This window comes from Salmo salar, chromosome ssa12 (genome assembly GCF_905237065.1).
Source record: "Salmo salar chromosome ssa12, Ssal_v3.1, whole genome shotgun sequence".
NCBI classification, from domain to species: domain Eukaryota; kingdom Metazoa; phylum Chordata; class Actinopteri; order Salmoniformes; family Salmonidae; genus Salmo; species Salmo salar.
Window position 1 is genome coordinate 78,852,556 of NC_059453.1, and position 18,664 is coordinate 78,871,219.

Sequence of the window (18,664 nt, forward strand, 5' to 3'; positions counted from 1 at the left end):
AGAGTGTCCAGTGACTGAACTTAAAAACTTTGAAAGATTCAGGTTTTAATGTCACATGCACAAGTACAGTGAAATGCCTTTCTTGCAAACTCAAAGGCCTAGTGACTGGACAGTAATTCATGGATGTTAACTGTTCGTTCTTTGTCCTCTGTTATTTACATTTGGAAAGACTGCAGTTCTGCTGTGTTTACCTTTGGTTCTAGATTTCTGATGTTTCTAATGTTCTGTAGCTAAAGCACCTCCGTGAGGGCTTTTCTGGTCTGTGCTCCGTTCCACAAAACATTTCACAGACGGGTCAATGCTTGTGGTCAGGCTCCTCCCATGCACAAGTAACCACCACAGGAGGTTGGTGGCACCTTAATTGGGGAGGACGGGCTCGTGGTAATAGATGGAGCGGAATTAGCGGAATGGTATTAAATACATCAAACACATGGTATCCATGGTTTCCATGTGTTTGCCATTTCATTCGCTCTGTTCCAGCCATTATTATGAGCTGTCCTCCCCTCAGCAGCCTCCTGTGATAACCACTACACACTCAGCCTTCAGAGGAGGGAGTCAAACCATGGAATGTCTCAGATAAGTTAAAGAGTATAAGGATTTTATCCTTGGATGTTTTAACAGGTCCAGAAAATGAAATACCCTACCAGTTGTAATTGCTGCGAAGCAAATTGACAATATGACGCCCCAGTGAATTGAATCCCTCCAAGGGCTGTGTTTCTGTGAGAGCAGTTAAATGGAGAGCGAGAGGAACATGACAAACAAACATCAAACACTCATTTACTGAGTGAATAGCACTCAGGGAGATTGGGCCTGTGTTTAATCGTGTTGCTCCCTGGTGAGTCGTGGCCCTGCTGTTTGTGGTGTGTTTGTAGTGTACAGAAGAGATATGTGTGTATAGTGTACAGGATATATCTGTGTTTGTAGTGTACAGAAGAGATATGTGTGTATAGTGTACAGGATATATCTGTGTGTGTAGTGTACAGGATATATCTGTGTTTGTAGTGTACAGGATATATCTGTGTGTGTAGTGTACAGGATAGATCTGTGTGTGTAGTGTACAGGATAGATCTGTGTTTGTAGTGTACAGGATAGATCTGTGTGTGTAGTGTACAGGATATATCTGTGTGTGTAGTGTACAGGATAGATCTGTGTTTGTAGTGTACAGGATATATCTGTGTGTGTAGTGTACAGGATAGATCTGTGTTTGTAGTGTACAGGATAGATCTGTGTGTGTAGTGTACAGGATATATCTGTGTGTGTAGTGTACAGGATAGATCTGTGCTGCAGAATGCAGGAATCTGATTCAGAGCTTGCATTCTTATCTCACTGTCTTGTTTTCCCCTGTACTTCGTCTTTATTTATCTATACATTATCCCTATCCATCTAGCCTATCTGAATGGTCAGCTTTCGGGCTCTGACTCCATAATACTAAGGGCAGGTTTTACAATGTTGAGCCCTACTGTGGTTGCTAAGCTGTTTGGGTTGGTCTGATGAGTGGTTTTATGTAAATGTTCATGAAAGGTCATCATGCCTTCACCAGCAGTGCTGCGTAGAGGGGTCGACAGCCCCCTATGGTTGTCAAGGACACAGCCATCCTCCCTTGCGACCAGGAGAGGAGAGATGGTGCCAGTGGTTTTCTGAGAGGGTCCACCTCTGTCTCTCTCTGGGAGATTAGGTTGTCCTGATGTGTCTCCGTGACAGCCAGCCATGGCTGTGTGTGATGGCTCTATCAGGAGAAAGCCTTGCTTGGTTAGACCAACAGGCCACTCACCACAGATCCATACAGTTCTACAGACTGACCTAGAACCAACCTACCTACCTGCCATCCACATAGAGATACTTTCATAAGCCTGTGTTAAATAAAGAATACTACCTAGGTTTTCAATCAAATCATCTAACAGAGAGAATGGGTGTGTGGTAGTGTCTTGGTTCTCTCTGAGTGGGAACCTTGCTGTTGTCACACTAACATGTACCGATGGCCTTGGGGTTCTGTCATCCGTCTCTGGACCAGTGTTATGTCCTGTAGTGTAGACACATCAGAGCCCTGTAAACCTGTTATCTGGAGTAAGGCTCACTGTCACTGGGACTCAACTCTGTCACTGTGACTCAACTCTCACATCAGAGCCCTGTAAACCTGTTATCTGGAGTAAGGCTCACTGTCACTGTGACTCAACTCTGTCACTGTGACTCAACTCTCACATCAGAGCCCTGTAAACCTGTTATCTGGAGTAAGGCTCACTGTCACTGTGACTCAACTCTGTCACTGTGACTCAACTCTCACATCAGAGCCCTGTAAACCTGTTATCTGGAGTAAGGCTCACTGTCACTGGGACTCATCTCTGTCACTGTGACTCAACTCTCACATCAGAGCCCTGTAAACCTGTTATCGGGAGTAAGGCTCACTGTCACTGTGACTCAACTCTGTCACTGTGACTCAACTCTCACATCAGAGCCCTGTAAACCTGTTATCTGGAGTAAGGCTCACTGTCACTGTGACTCAACTCTGGCGTGAACCCCTGTCTCAGCTGCTCTTTCTCTCTCTACAGTACCTCTCTCTCTCTACCCTGTCCTCTGCCCTGCCTATCCACTCCACCTCTCCACTCCTATCTGCACGAGTAAGCAGTGCTAGGAATCCCCTACAAACAGTCCCCACCAGCTCCCGGGCAGGGCAGCCAGCGAGCAGAGCTGAGTGGAGTGGAGCGGAGGCAGGCAGGTACTCTATTAGCAGCACTGAGAACCATCAGCCTTATTTTTAGCAGGAGTAGCGCAGGTAGCGACCAGGCCCATGTTATAGCTTGCAGTAGATTTTTTGGGAATCATCCATCTATTGTCATTCCACTCAGTAGTATGATTTTTTGAATTGCTCCTATGCCTTTTGTGAGGGCCGTGTTGGGTCGTTTCGATGTAGCGATAATGCATACAAGTTGCTATTGTCAGAATAGGAGGGCAGAGTGTCCATTCTCTAATTAATCTTACTTTGGAATGTTAGAGACACCTCACCATTTAGCTGGTAGAAAACAGACTATTTTGAAATGGTGGAAGTTAACCAGTGTTTTTTCATTCTGTGGATATAACATCATGTGGTGTGAACATACACGGATTGCATTTTCCACCGCTAGTATTGAGTCAGTGGTTCAGTGCCATCTTCATGCTGTATAATCAACCCCCCTTGATGTATCATTGCTTTTTGTGTCCTCAAAGAGAGGGAGCGCAATAGACACAAGCGCTTCGAATAATCAAATCACATCACCCAAAAAGTGCATGCAGTGTAGTGCTCAGAACACCACATGACTTATACATGAACCCCAAAATAGAGCTTTCTGAGTCGGAGAGACTGATGATGTGGGCTACACACTGGAAACATGGGAGACTTACTCAAACAATCAGCCCTCATAGGACCATCATGTCACGGTGATGCCTTATTTATGGTTTATACATATACTTCCCTGTTGGATTTCATGTTTAAATTGAGTTATCCCGTTTGTTAGTTTGAGTGAAACAGTAGTGCTGGTGGACAGTGGCACCACTTTGTGGGCAAAATACACTGCAGGATTTTGGCTTTATTTATAGTAAATCTAGCATCCAGTTTTTCTCAGAATTTTGGACAAATAATGATTTGGGTCATAATACTTTCTGGGAATCAATGTACTTCTTGGAGCAGGACACAATTCCTTTGAGACTGTGTGCGTGTGTGTCTGTGTGTGTGTGTGTGTGTGTGTGTGAATGACAGCCCAAACTGTCATTCTGTTACCAAACGTTGCATCTGCACTGTTCTTCAAGTAAATGTGTTTTATTATAATTTTCATTGGAAATTGTTAAAAATAGTACTTATGCAAATGTATGCATAACTTTGCAATCATTGGTTTGAAGTGAGAAATCTGAGTCTCGGTGTCACTCTGTTACTGTGGAATTGCCCTGATGCCTACAGATATGAGGTCTTAAATCAATAGGTGAAATGCCTTTTTTAATCTCACAAGACCATAGGCAGATAAAGTGCCCCCGCTGGGAATAATGGAATGCTTTAACAGCCCTCTGAGAGTAATGAGTGTAGCACTAGATGTGCAGAAAGAGACCTGACAGCATGTTACACTGGTGTGTGTGTGTGTGTGTGTGTGTGTGTGTGTGTGTGTGTGTGTGTGTGTGTGTGTGTGTGTGTGTGTGTGTGTGGTTATGTGTTTGTGGATGTGACAGATTTACCCCAGTCCTGAGTTTAGAGAGGGGTGGGGCTCTGACTGCTGTGTGCCAGTAAGGGCTCTGATAATGATCTGAGCCTCTCTCTCACTCACTCTCTCACACACACACACACACACACACACACCAGTGACTGTGGAGCAGGGTTTCCTCTGACACAAAACTGGGAGAGTCCCCAAGAGTATGTACTATGAAAAGAGTAATATATAGAGAGAAATAAACGGTGAAGGAGAGAGAGACAAATACTGTATAGAGAGACTGTAACGAACAGAGAAACAGATGAGAAAGAGAGAGAGAATTGGCAAAAAACACACATTTCTTTCCACAGGGCCGTGGGATGAGCCCCACCTTCTTGGCGGCAGGTAGCCTAGTGGTTACCGGATAGAAAGGTTGCTGGAGCTAAAAATCTGTCGTTCTGCCCCTGAGCAAGGCATTTTTATTTATTTTACTAGGCAAGTCAGTTAAGAACAAATTCTTATTTACAATGACGGCCTCCTAGGGAACAGTGGATTAACTGCCTTGTTCAGGGGCAGAACGACAGATTTTTACCTTGTCAATTCAGGGATTTGATCTTGCAACCTTTCAGTTGCTAGTCCAATGCTCTAACCACTAGGCTACCTGCCGCCCCAACAGTTAACCCACTGTTCCCCGGGCGCCGATGACGTGGATGTCGATTAAGGCAGCCTGCCGCACCTCTCTGATTCAGTGGGGTTGGGTTAAATGCAGGAGACACATTTCAGTTGTACAACATTTATTTTCCTATTTTTTTTCAACAAATATATCAACGATTTGTCGACGGCGCTAGAACTGTCTGCAGCACCCGGCCCCACCCTACTAGAATCTGAAGTCAAATGTCTACTGTTTGCTGATGATCTGGTGCTTCTGTTAGCAACCAAGGGGGACCTCTAGCAGCACCTAGATCTTCTGCACAGATTCTGTTAGACCTGGGCCCTGACAGTAAAAACATGTCCAGTTGCCAGGACCACAAATTAAAATGCCATCTAGACACCTTTGCCCTAGAGGACTCAAAAAACTATACCTACCTCAGCCTAAACATCAGTACCACAGGTAACTTCCCCAAAGCTGTGAACGATCTGAGAGACAAGGCAAGAAGGGCATACGCCATCAAAAGGCACATAAAAATTTGACATCCCAATTAGGATCTGGCTAAAAATACTTGAATCCGTTATAGAACCCATTTCTCTTTCCAAATAATGTCCAATCAATTGAATTTACCACAGGTGGACTCCAATCAAGTTGTAGAAAAGTCTCAAGGATGATCAATGGAAACAGGATGCACCTGAGCTGAATTTCGAGTCTCATAGCAAAGGGTCTGAAAACTTTTTCTGTTTTTTATTTTTAATACGTTTGTAAAAATATCAAAACATCTGTTTTACGCTTTGTCATAATGGGGTACTGTGTGTAGATTGATGAGGAATCCAAATTAATTAATCAATTTTAGAATAAGGCTGTAACGTAACAAGATGTGGGAAAAGTCAAGGGGTCTGAATACTTTCCGAATGCACTGTGAGCATTGCACAAAATGAGCTGGAAACTGAGCTGCACTTCCTAACCTCCTGCCAAATGTACAGTATGACCAAATTAGAGACACAGACCCACAAAGAATTTAAAACAAATCCAATTTTGATAAACTCCAGTAATCTACTGGGTGAAATACCACAGTGTGCCATCACAGCAGCAATATTTGGGACCTGTTGCCACAAGAAAAGGGCAATCAGTGAAGAACAAACACCATTGTAAATACAACCCATATTTATGTTTATTTATTTTCCCTTGTGTACTTTAACTATTTGCACATCGTTATAACACTGTACATAGCCATAATACGACATTTGAAATGTCTCTATTCCTCTGAAACTTTTTAGAGTGTAACGTTTACTGTTCATTTTTATTATTTATTTCACATTTGTTTATTATCTATTTCACTTGCGTTGGCAATATAAACATGTGTTTCCCATGTCAATAAACCCCATTGAATTGAATTCAAGACAAAGGAGATGATTGTGGTCTACAGGAAAAGGAGGACCGAGCACACCCCCATTATTATCGACGGGGCTGTAGTGGAGCAGGTTGAGAGCTTCAAGTTCCTTGGCGTCCACATCACCAACAAACTATCATGTTTCAAGCACACCAAGATAGTCATGGAGAGGGCACAACAAAATCTATTCCCCCTCAGGAAACTGAAAAGATTTGCAATGGGTCCTCAGATCCTCAAAAGGTTCTACAGCTGCACCTTCAAGAGCATCCTGACTGGTTGCATCACTGCCTGGTATGGCAACTGCTCAGCCTTTGACCGGAAGGCACTACAGAGGGTAGTGCGTATGGCCCAGTACATCACTGGGGCCAAGCTTCCTGCCATCCAGGACCTCTATACCAGGCGATGTCAGAGGAAGGCCCTAAAAATTGTCAAAGACTCCAGCCGCTCTAGTCATAGACTGTTGTCTCTGCTACCGCACGGCAAGCGGTACCAGAACGCCAAGTCTAGGTCCAAGAGGCTTCTAAACAGCTTCTACCCCCAAGCAATAAGACTCCTGAACATCTAGTCAAATGGCTACCCAGACTATGTGCATTGCCCCCCCTCCCCCCCTTTTACGCTGCTGCTTAATTACCTCGACTAACCGGTGCCCCCGTACCATTGACTCTGTACCAGTACCCCCTGTATATAGCTGCGCTATTGTTATTTTACTGCTGCTCTTTAATTATTTGTTACTTGTATTTTTCTTAAAACCGCATTGTTGGTTGAGGGCTTGTAAGTAAGCATTTCACTGTAGGGTCAACACCTGTTGTATTCAGCACATGTGACAAATACAATTTGATTTAATTTGAAATGAGAGGCAGAGAGATAAGAGACGCATACTGACATTGAGTAAGAAGGAGGAGACTCCACAAGGTCACGTCTCTCCGCCCCTTTACGACCTCCCTATCAAAGCCCTAATCTAGTACCAGATAGAGAGAGAGGGGGGGGGGCTCTTAACATTCATCAACCATCTGTATAGAACCAGGAAATTATTGCCAGTCTTTTGAGTAATGCTTATAGGAGGGCCAGGAAATGAAATCTGTGTGTGAGATTGTGGTTGTGTTTTTCAATATGATTATGAGTTAATTATATTAATGGATTATGTATTTGGATTAATGGATTATGTATTTGGCTGCTAATCCTTCAACGATCCAGAGAAGTCCATTTTAAATGGTCACCTCAATAATTCCCTGCAGTCACCTGAATGAACACATGGTTATGCTACTGTACACACTGCTTGTGAATAAGAATTGTGAATTCTAAATGTGTGAATGATGTGTGTGTTGATTCTAGATTGAATACTTTGGCAAAGGTGTGTGTGTGTGTGTGTGTGTGTGTGTGTGTGTGTGTGTGTGTGTGTGTGTGTGTGTGTGTGTGTGTGTGTGTGTGTGTGTGTGTGAGTGCTCTTCAGTTGAAGTGTATGGTTTTTGAACCGACCCTGTGTTGGGAGGTTACGTGTGCACTATAACAGAGGAAAGATTTAGTTTGCTTGGATCAATAGGCCTCAGTGCAGTAACAAGAGAGAGTTGGGCCCCAGGAGAACAGACTGGGAAGGGAGTAGAGTAATTAAGGCTGGAGCACTAGGAGCTTGCTGCCTCTCAGGCCTGGGTGCTCCTGCTTCACAGGAATCTCCTGGGGTGATGGTAGGGAGGGAGGGAGAGAGAGAATCTTCTCCCAGTTCTGTTGCTCTGTCTGTCCGACTTGTCTCTCCCCCTCTGGCCAGAACAGAGCAGAGGGATTGGATCAGAACAGAGCAGAGGGATTGGATCAGAACAGAGTAGAGGGATTGGATCAGAACAGAGTAGAGGGATTGGATCAGAACAGAGCAGAGCAGAGGGATTGGATCAGAACAGAGCAGAGCAGAGGGATTGGATCAGAACAGAGCAGAGGGATTGGATCAGAACAGAGCAGAGCAGAGGGATTGGATCAGAACGTAGGACTAACACTATAGTTGTGTTGTTAATCCCCTGACAGGAAGAAGGAAAAATTGAAATAAATGTCAAATGGAGAGATTTTCCCTCTAATTCTCTTACCAAACGAATGGCCTGGGTTAGAGTGTTAGGAATAATCTGGAACTGAGCCCGTCACAGTCACAGAATTATACTCTGGGGCGGATTATACACAGACTAAGCGCTGTAAACAGTGTGTCTGAGGGGGTGGGGGCAGCGATGTGGAGCAGCCAGGGCAGACGCTTCTATTCAGATGTTCCACAGACCAGTTAGTTGTTCCTTTCAGATGGTTGCCATAACAGCACCATTGAGTCACATAAAGGAAAGCAGGCCTGGGATCTGTTCTCACTGGTTGGCTGGGAGGGAGGCGGGAGCTTCTAAGGAATTTGTCTTGCCCTCCTTTCCTTGTGTTTTTTTGTATGCCTGACTACTTACCCCAAAGCATTCCCCCCCCCCCCACACAGAGGTTCCTCTGTTCTTTAATTGGGACTGTGTCATCAAAGTTATTTGACCCAAAGATAAAAGGGACAGCCACACAACACAGACAGTCCCTCTATTTCAGCTTGTTGTCAGGGCCCTGCTCTCACAGCCGATCCATCAGCCTGTCATAGGTGACATTAAGGTAAGTCAAATCAGTGTCACCATGACAACATACAGGTAGGTTAACTCAAGCCACCATGGTGACATTTGGTAGGTCAAATCAGGGTCACCATGCCAACGTCTATAGGTTACCCTAGGCCTAGGGTTTCCATGGCGATGTCTAGGTAGGTAGAAATAAGGTTACCATGGCAACATTTGCCATTTAAGGAGGGCTACCTCAGGGTCAGCATCACGACTCTCAGGCGACTGTAATCCATAATAGGAGCCTCTCCCAGAGTGCACTGCTCTCCAAAGTGAGATGGAGATAGATGGATGGAGAGGGGGATGAGGCAGGTAGATGAGGCAGGTGGATGAGGCAGGTGGATGAGGCAGGGGGAGGAGGCAGGGGGGTGAGGCAGGAGGAGGAGGCAGGGGGAGAAGTGTGAATCTGTCCACTCAATCCATCATTCAGCACTGGCTGCTGACAAGGCGGCTACAGGACTCCCTTGTGTGTGTGTGTGTGTGTCTCAGTACTACGCTAAAGCTAATAACACCTCTCATACTATGACCTCCAGCCCAGGTCAGAGGGTAGGGCATCGTTGATGGGTTGTCCATTAGACCAGTGTAGTTTCACACACAGGATGGTAGACTGGGAACAGAAGAATACACATTCAGACATTTTAAAATAGGACTATTTTGTCTATTTCAATTCTATGGTGAAGACTGAGCATTCTTCACTTTCGTGACTCATGTGGTTTTCCTCGGACATGATCTTCAGGGATGTTTTTCCTAGTGCTCGGTCCTCAGTCACTGTGGTGCAGCGTGGCGTGATGTAAGAGGCACTACAGGAGCAACCTGCTGAGCGCTAAATTGACCAGGGGAACTGTGTGTGTGTGTGTGCATGTGTGTTTATAAGTGTGTGTATTGGTCTTCATAAACAAGACAGTTAAGAGGCATACTGTATTTAGAATATCCATAATGCACCACCAGTCAGACTTTCCAGACAATTAGGTCACATGTATGCACCTCATTGTACTGTGTCAGCTGTTTCCAGAATTCCCCCTTCCCCCGGGCTCTATATTCATCCACGCACATAGCATGTTCTGAGCATCGTCTGATGTCAGAGGTATTTAACCAAATGTGACAATCTCTAATGGACTCCCAGTCAAATATGTTCCACAGACAACAAACACATTCCCTGTCTATCCATCTGTCCTCTGGGCCAGGGTTTCAAAAAACTCGCTCCTGGGTTCCCCCCTTGGTGCACGTTTGGTTTTTTGCCGTAACACTACACAGCTAATTCAAATGTCACTGTGGATGAATGAGGCCACAGGGAAGAAGTTATCGTTGGTAAAAGCAGATGATGTATTAGCGTCTCTCCCCAGACCTGCACTGTCCCAATCTGTTTCTCCCATTACAGCCTCTATCTGTTCTCTTTGTCTCTCATTTGTCCCAAGGCGCTCCTATCTTAGAATAAACATCACCGGCTTTGTCTCTATGGCAACCACAGCACACACCGTACAGTGGAATGTGAGTCTGTTGGAGACTAAGGTATCTAGACAGGACCTGGTGTTCTTATAGTTGGAACAGGGTCGGGCCATAGGAAATGTACAGTACAATCATACACTACAATACAATATAGTACAATAAAATACAATTCAGTACAGTACTGTACAATACAGAACAGTACAATACAGTACAATACAATAAAATACAGTACAATACAATACAACTTCATATTGTAGGATCGCTTTTAGGAACTGTCTGTCTGTCATTTGGGTATAAGCCTACCCTGACCCTTCCCGATTGCAGTTGGCCTTTGCTACCGGCCCACTTTCTGCGTCAGCCCGAGGAAGTGTTGGAATGATACAGCCAATACGCTGAATCTGCTCAAGCATGCAGAATATTTGTTTTTCTTTTTTCTCGCTCCTTGTCTAAATATTTTTTGGTTCCTTTGAGCCGTATTTGTCAGCAGCATTGCTGGGCATATTTTCATCATACTAACTACTTCTGACGATTGATGTGCAGGCATAGGTTATGGTTTTGATGGTATGTCCAGTCTGTTCCAGGAAGGTAGTAATGTCTTGCCACAGCAGCAGATGGAGGCTATGCACACGGGTGAGCCACCATAGCAGGTCTGAGAGCACCCTAATGGGTCCTTCTGACAAACTGGGATGACGTCATCTGTGGAGTGGAGCTGTTCTGGTTGGTTGAGTTCCAGGCTATTCAAGCACATCACCAGCCTACTCTGAAGGTTATATGTTCAGCTCAAGGTTGTTAGAGAGAGGTGGGCCTTGACACAGGAAGTGATTATAGTACTGGAACTCCCATTGGCTGTTGTCAGTCCAATTGCCATGCCCTTTTCTATTGAAGACTTCACTGTATTTGTACTGTTACTTTTTAGAGCGATTTTCAATTCATTGTTGAGCTTGTTAATATATGAGTATTAACTTACTAATAAATGCAAGTGAGAGACAATTACAATATGAGCTAAGTTTTATTTTATTATACATGTTGTTAGAGGCATCGACCTAGGCCTGTCTCTTTAGATTCTATCCCCTGTTATCCCCTCAGTAACATGATCTTCTCTCAGAGAGCCAGGTAACAGAACACCGTTTACTGTTCTCACCTTGAGCAAGCGGGGCTGAGGTAAAGGGGGAGGCGCTGACGGGGTGATTGAGCAAGCGGGGCTGAGGTAAAAGGGGGAGGCGCTGACGGGGTGATTGAGCAAGCGGGGCTGAGGTAAAAGGGGGAGGCGCTGACGGGGTGATTGAGCAAGCGGGGCTGAGGTAAAGGGGGAGGCGCTGACGTGGTGATTGAGCAAGCGGGGCTGAGGTAAAGGGGGAGGCGCTGACGGGGTGATTGAGCAAGCGGGGCTGAGGTAAAAGGGGGAGGCGCTGACGGGGTGATTGAGCAAGCGGGGCTGAGGTAAAAGGGGGAGGCGCTGACGGGGTGATTGAGCAAGCGGGGCTGAGGTAAAGGGGGAGGCGCTGACGGGGTGATTGAGCAAGCGGGGCTGAGGTAAAAGGGGGAGGCGCTGACGTGGTGATTGAGCAAGCGGGGCTGAGGTAAAGGGGGAGGCGCTGACGGGGTGATTGTGTGCCGCTTGGGTGTAGTCTCTCTGTGTAATTATTTGCCTCAAAGGGAAAACAAATGAGGAGGGATTTGTGTGGTGTCCCTGCCTGCCCCACTGCCTGCCCCCCTGCCTGCCCCCCTGCCTGCCCCACTGCCTGCCCCCCTGCCTGCCCCCCTATCTGCCCCCCTGTCTGCGCCCCCTGTCTGCCCCCCTGCCTGCCCCCCTGTCTGCCCCACTGCCTGCCCCCCTGCCTGCCCCACTGCCTGCCCCCCTGTCTGCCCCCCTGCCTTACTGCTGCCTGGTCCTTAGGTCATCCCAGCCTTACATAGCCTACACCTATCTCAGAGCAAACAGAGAGGGAGAATGCCCTTCAATCCTTCAACCCTTCAGCTTCATCCTCATCACGTGTCACGGCGACACAGCTCAGGTCTGTGTGTGAGAGTCTCAGGGGAGGAATGCCAGGGCCAGGTGGGCCAGGGCCACAGCACGAGACATTGCCTGCTTCTCTCATCCAATACAAATAGATCAATCAGCCTGATGTGCTGTTACTAACCACTCCCATATTAACGAATAGCGTGAAGCCGACATGAATCTGAACAGCTTATTCACGCAGCAGGGGTCTCTCAGATCTCTGTTATGTTCTCTCTGTGTGTGTGTGTGTGTGTGTGTGTGTGTGTGTGTGTGTGTGTGTGTGTGTGTGTGTGTGTGTGTGTGTGTGTGAATATGCAAATAATAAAGTCTTTGTATGATGGTATGTGCTATAATTGTGTATCTCACATTTCTGAAAGTATGTTATGTGTGGCTCACATAGGATCATTTATTGTCTTCTTCTCTCTCTCTGTCTTCCTCTCAGTGTTGAGTAGAGTGACCAGACAGGAAGATGGATGAGCTACAGGATGTGCAGCTGACTGAGATCAAGCCCCTGCTGACCAATAAGGTGAGAGTAAGAGATGACCACCTGCGAGGGAGAGTCACACATACACATGCCTATACACTGAGTATACTAAACATTAGGAATACCTTCCTAATATTGAGTTGCATTCATTGGGGCATGGACTCTACAAGGGTGTCGAAAGCGTTCTACAGGGATGCTGGCCCATGTTGACTCCAATGCTTCCCACAATTGTGTCAAGTTGGCTGGATGTCATTTGGGTGGTGGGCCATTCTTGATACACATGGGAAACTGTTGAGCGTGAAAAATCCAGCAGCGTTGCAGTTCTTGACACTAACCGGTACGCCTGGCACCTACTATCATACTCTGTTCAAAGGCACCTAAATCTTTTGTCTTGCCCATTGACCCGCTGAATGGAACACATACACAGTCCATGTCTCAATTGTCTATGTCATGGAAAGACCAGGTGTTCTTAATGTTTTGTAGACTCATGTATAGAGACTTATTCACTATTTGTCTCCATCGTGAACAGTGCTTCCCTCCCCACTCCAGAACTCTGTTCATCAAAGTGAATTATTTATAATCCCTGCTTCACTGTAGTGAGGGAAGAGAAAAGACTTGAGAAAATAGAGGAATAGGAGTCAATAGAAGAAAAATCAAGGGATGGAGTTAGGCTCAAGAGAGAGATGCAGAGAGATGGAGAGAGAGAGTAGGCAGATAAAGCTTGAAAGCAAGAGGGAGGGGAGGAAAGAGGGGAATATCAAAGGGGAACCTTGCAGAAATGCATCTCTTTTTTTTGCTTGAAAGATTCAGATGAGAGAGAGAAAAAACACTCCAGCAGATCAAAGCTTTCTTCCCACCCTTCCTCAAGGACCTCCGTCTCCACTGCAGCATCGAGGAGGGGATGAGCTCCCAGCCTGCCTTGGGTTGGGGCAAGGAGAAGGAAGTCAGCCCATCTCTGTAAATTGACCCGTTTTATATCCAGAGAGAACTATTCTGTTCCAGACAGTTCCAGGGCGATATTACAGGCAGTTACAGAAGGTTTTCACCAAAAACAAATTTGTCAGGAGAAGTTCCGCCCCCATTCATTTTCAACGAGGTCACTTGGATAAATGTGCAGGGTATTGTGGGAAGGTGAGCGGCAAGAACCCTGCTAACGGAGTGGTAGAAAAAGTTCAGCTCTGCTCTACTTTATGCAAATTTCAATCAAAGTGAAGCCTTGGAGCGAAGCGTTGTCAAGAGGAGGCACCGCCTCTGGTCAAAACCCACTGTTAGGCTTTCTCTGCATCACAGGACATGAGTTGATGTATAGGCTGAGGCAGAGTGTATTGTGTCATACATCATGGGCTGAACAGGCCATTCATCATCTGATAGTGGTGCTGGTGAAGTGGGCTGGCTGTGGACAGACAGGTGGATGGAAGGCAGCACCATGAGCTCGTCTGAATGAATGAGTTTATGGCTGACCTCTCGCTCCACCTAGTGGCCAGGCCATCTCATTAAGAATCCAACAGACAGGAGCCTGCAGGATAGATGTGAGGACAGACAGACAGTAATGAGTTGACAGGAGAGGCATACAGGTGATAAATAGGATAGCATATTTAGAGTATGTCAATTAAGCAGTGGTGTTTTCTGTCCTGAACAAAAATATAAACGCAACATTCAACAATTTCAAAGATTTTTCTGTGTTACAGTTCATATAAGGAAATCAGTCAATTGAAATAAATTCTTTAGGATCTAATCTATGGATTTCACATGACTGGGAATACAGATATGTATCTGTTGGTGCATGGATCATAAAACCAGTCAGCATCTCCTTCGCATAAAGTTGATGGCTGTTGATTGTGGCCTGTGGAATGTTGTCCTTCTCTTCAATGGCTGTGCGAAGTTGCTGAATATTGCCGGGAACTGGAACAAGCTGTCGTACATGTCGATCCAGAGCATCCCAAACATGCTCAATGGGTGACATGTCTAATGAGTATGCAGGCCATGGAAGAATTGGGACATTTTCATCTTCCAGGAATTGTGTACAGATCCTTGCGACAGGGGGCTGTAAATTATCATGCTGAAACATGAGGTGATGGCTGTGGATGAATGGCACGACAATGGGCCTCAGGATCTCGTCACGGTATCTCTGTGCATTTAAATTGCCATCGCTAAAATGCAATTGTGTTCGTTGTCCGTAGCTTATGCCTGCCCATACCATAACCCCACCGCCTCCATGGGGCACTCTGTTCACAATGTTGACATCAGCAAACCGCTCGCCCACATGACACCATACACAGGGTCTGCGGTTGCGAGGCTGGTTGGACATATTGCCAAATTATCTAAAATGATTTTTGAGGTGACTTATGGTAGAGAAATGAAAATTCAATACTCTGGCAACAGCTCTGGTGGACATTCCTGCAGTCAGCATGCCAATTGCAAGCTCCCTCAAAACATGACACATCTGTGACATTGTGTTGTGTGACCAAACTGCACATTTTAGAGTGGCCTTTTATTGTCCCCAGCACAAGGTGCACCTGTGTAATGATTATGCTGTTTAATCATCTTCTTGATATGTCATACCTGTCAAGTGGATGGATTATCTTGGCAAAGGAGAAATGCTCACTAACAGGGATGTAAAGAAATTTGTGCACACAATTTGAGAGAAATAAACTTTTTGTGCATATGGGATATTTTATTTCACCTCATGAAACATGGGACCAACACGTTAAATGTTGGGTTTATAGTTTTGTTTAGTGTTAATTACTGTAGGTGAAAGAATTTCTACCATCCAACACCTCAATAATACCTTTCTTTCCTCTTTTCTCTCAGAATTCACGTAACTTCCAGGACTTTGACTGCCAGGTGAGTGTCTCCAGTTCTAAATGAAGGGTGTTGATTTGTACTGATCATTTTCAGTGATGTGAAAATGAAGGGCCCAAACAGAGGGAACGGGTTCTGCTCAGGTAACAAGCGGTGGTTTGAAATCATTCTGATCCTACTACTTTCAGTTTGCCCTAAGTTTAAACGGAGTTCCTCTCTCACTATTAAGAGTCTGCAGGTGGAATGGTGATGCGGAGTTTGCAGGTGATTCAGGTGTGTTAAGTTCTTGTGAGGCCCTGTTCTGTGGACAAACCTCTATTGGATAACACTGAGTCGTGACTCATTAAGCCACACCATCCTGAGGCCCTGAAGATGAACACAACAGCCAATGAATGCCTTCCATCTCCATTACACAGCCAATCGCTGCTTCACTGCCATGTAAGACAGGGAAGAAGAGAGGGTGTTATTAGTGGTTTCTATGATATTGTGTGATTCTTACATATTGTATGTTACACAACATGACCAAAAGTATGTGGATCCACATCGATCTCGACCAACCATTTCTGTATGGGCCTCGCTTTGTGCACAGGGGCATTGTCATTCTGAAACAGGAAGGGGCCTTCCCCAAACTGTTGCCACAAAGTTGGAAGCACAGAATCATCAAAAAATTAATTGTATACTGTAGCGTTAAGATTTCCCTTCACTGGAACTAAGGGGCCTAGCCCGAACCATGAAAAACAGCCCCAAACCATTATTCCTCCACCACCAAACTTGACAGTTGGCACTATGCATTCGGGCAGATAGTGTGGGTTTGGCATCCGCCATCGTCCATGTAACAGTCGTCGTATGTAATGGACCAAGGCGCAGCGGGTTGAGTGCTCATTTTAACGTTTATTAGAACACTGGGAAAAAAACAAGACAAAACCACGACCAGTAATGCAGGCTACACACACACGCAGGCTACACACACACACACACACACACACACACACACACACACACACACACACACACACACACACACACACACACACACACACACACACACACACACACACACACACACACACACACACACACACACACACACACACACACAGCTATGCAAAAACATCTTCCCACAAAACCCATACAAAAAACACCCCTCTATATAGGACCTTCAATCAGAGGCAATAAAGAACAGCTGCCTCCAATTGAAGGTCAAACCAATAACCCTAAACATAGAACTAGAAAGACTAGACCAGAACATAGAAATATACTAACATAGAACATAACCAAAAACCCCGGAACACTCTTCTAAACAAACACCCCTCTACATAAACACATAGCCCAATAAACCCTGAAAAACTCTAAACAAATACCCCCTGCCACATCCTGACCAAACTATAATAACAAATAACCCCTTTACTGGTCAGGACGTGACAGTTCATCAGACTGCCAGATGGTGAAGCGTGATTCATCACACCAGAGAATGCATTTCCACTGCTCCAGAATCCAATGGGAGCAAGCTTTACACCACTCCAGCCGACGCTTGGCATTGCACATGGTGATCTTCGGCCATGGAATCCCATTTCATAAAGCTCCCGACAAACAGTTATTGTGCTGACGTTGCTTCCAGAGGCAGTTTGGAACTCGGTAGTGAGTGTTGCAACCAAGGACAGACAATATTTATGCAATTTATGCACTTCAGCACTCAGCAGTCCCATTCTATGAGCCTGTGTGGCCTAACACTTTGCGTCCTACCACACTTACAGTTGACCCTGCAGCTCTAGCAGGGCAGAAATTTGACAAACTGACTTGCTGGAACAGTGGCATCCTATGACAGTGCCACATTGGAAGACACTGAGCTCTTCAGTAAGGCCATTCTACTGCCAATGTTTGTTTGTGGAGATTGCATGGCCGTGTGCTCGATTTTATACACATTTCAGCAATGGGTGTGGCTGAAATCACCAAATCCACTAATTTGAAGGGGTGTCTACATTCTTTTTATTTTACCTTTATTTAACTAGGCAAGTCAGTTAAGAACAAATTCTTATTTTCAATGACTGCCTAGGAACAGGCGGTTAACTGCCTTGTTCAGGGGCAGAACAACAGATTTTTACCTTGTCAGCTCAGGGATTCGATCTAGCAACCTTTCGGTTACTCGCCCGATGCTCTAACCACTAGGCTACCTGCCGCCCCTACATACTTTTCCACATGCAAATAGAACTGTACAGGGTTATTATTAGCCTACATACATAGGCTACAGTCAGAAATGGATCTTCATTATTTTTGTATCTACTGACAGTGGTCTTTGCACAGTGCAAGGTACATGCTTATGAAGGTTGCACTTCAACAGTCAGGTGGATGCTGCCTTTCCCAGGGACTGTAAACAGTTAACTAACGCTGGCTTTCAGCAGCCTCCATGCAGTCATGCCTGTTCTCTGCATCACGTCCTGGGCTAAATATAGCTACTGCAGGTAGGATGGTAAGCATACTCAGTGGAGCAGGGCTGGTGCATGCTCTTATCTGCGCACCCACCCCCCCTTCATGCATACACTCAGACACTTGTATAGGCATTGTCAGACACACAAATACACACACTTTCAGACATTCCTTTTACTTTTGCCACATCCATCGGGACATTGTACCAGCAGTGTTTGCATCTAGCCAGTAAATCTACCAGGATTTGTATAATTATTACAGAAGCTCCCATTAGTCATTCCACTGCAGCACTGCTGTGACGTCATCACCCAGAGACGGTGTGTGTGGATGTGGATGGGAAGGGACGACAGGGCCCGAGGGTGTGGCATAGGGTATTAGTCTTCATTCTCCACAGGGATGATGCAGTCCCAACCTGAGGATGTTTCTCTTACATCACTGAGGTAGCCACAATTTATTTATTTTTTTACATTTATTAAGGACAAGACACACATCACGACAAGAGAGACACCACAACACTACATAAAGAGAGAAGTAAGACAAAAACATAGCATGGTAGATGTGTGTCACCTTCCCTCCCTTCACACATTTTTATATGTTTACACTCTTGGCAGGAATTCTGAACAAAATGATGGAGCTAGACATGGCTATTCAAAATGTGATGCTAAATGAGTGCAGAATCAGGAGACGTGCTCTGGGAGCTGCAGTGACAC

The 18,664-nt window shown here is 45.5% G+C and overlaps 1 protein-coding gene across 2 annotated transcripts in view; it reads left to right on the plus strand.

The window, feature by feature from the left end:
* LOC106565784 (protein NDRG3) overlaps nucleotides 1-18,664 on the plus strand; it is a 57,593-nt gene that overhangs the window by 2,854 nt on the left and 36,075 nt on the right. For both annotated transcript variants that reach the window (XM_014133296.2, XM_014133298.2), the window contains exons 2-3: nucleotides 12,687-12,770; nucleotides 15,540-15,572. In XM_014133296.2, coding sequence (XP_013988771.1) covers nucleotides 12,714-12,770; nucleotides 15,540-15,572 — 90 coding nt within the window. In that variant the 5' untranslated portion in view covers nucleotides 12,687-12,713. The remainder of the gene's footprint in view (nucleotides 1-12,686; nucleotides 12,771-15,539; nucleotides 15,573-18,664) is intronic.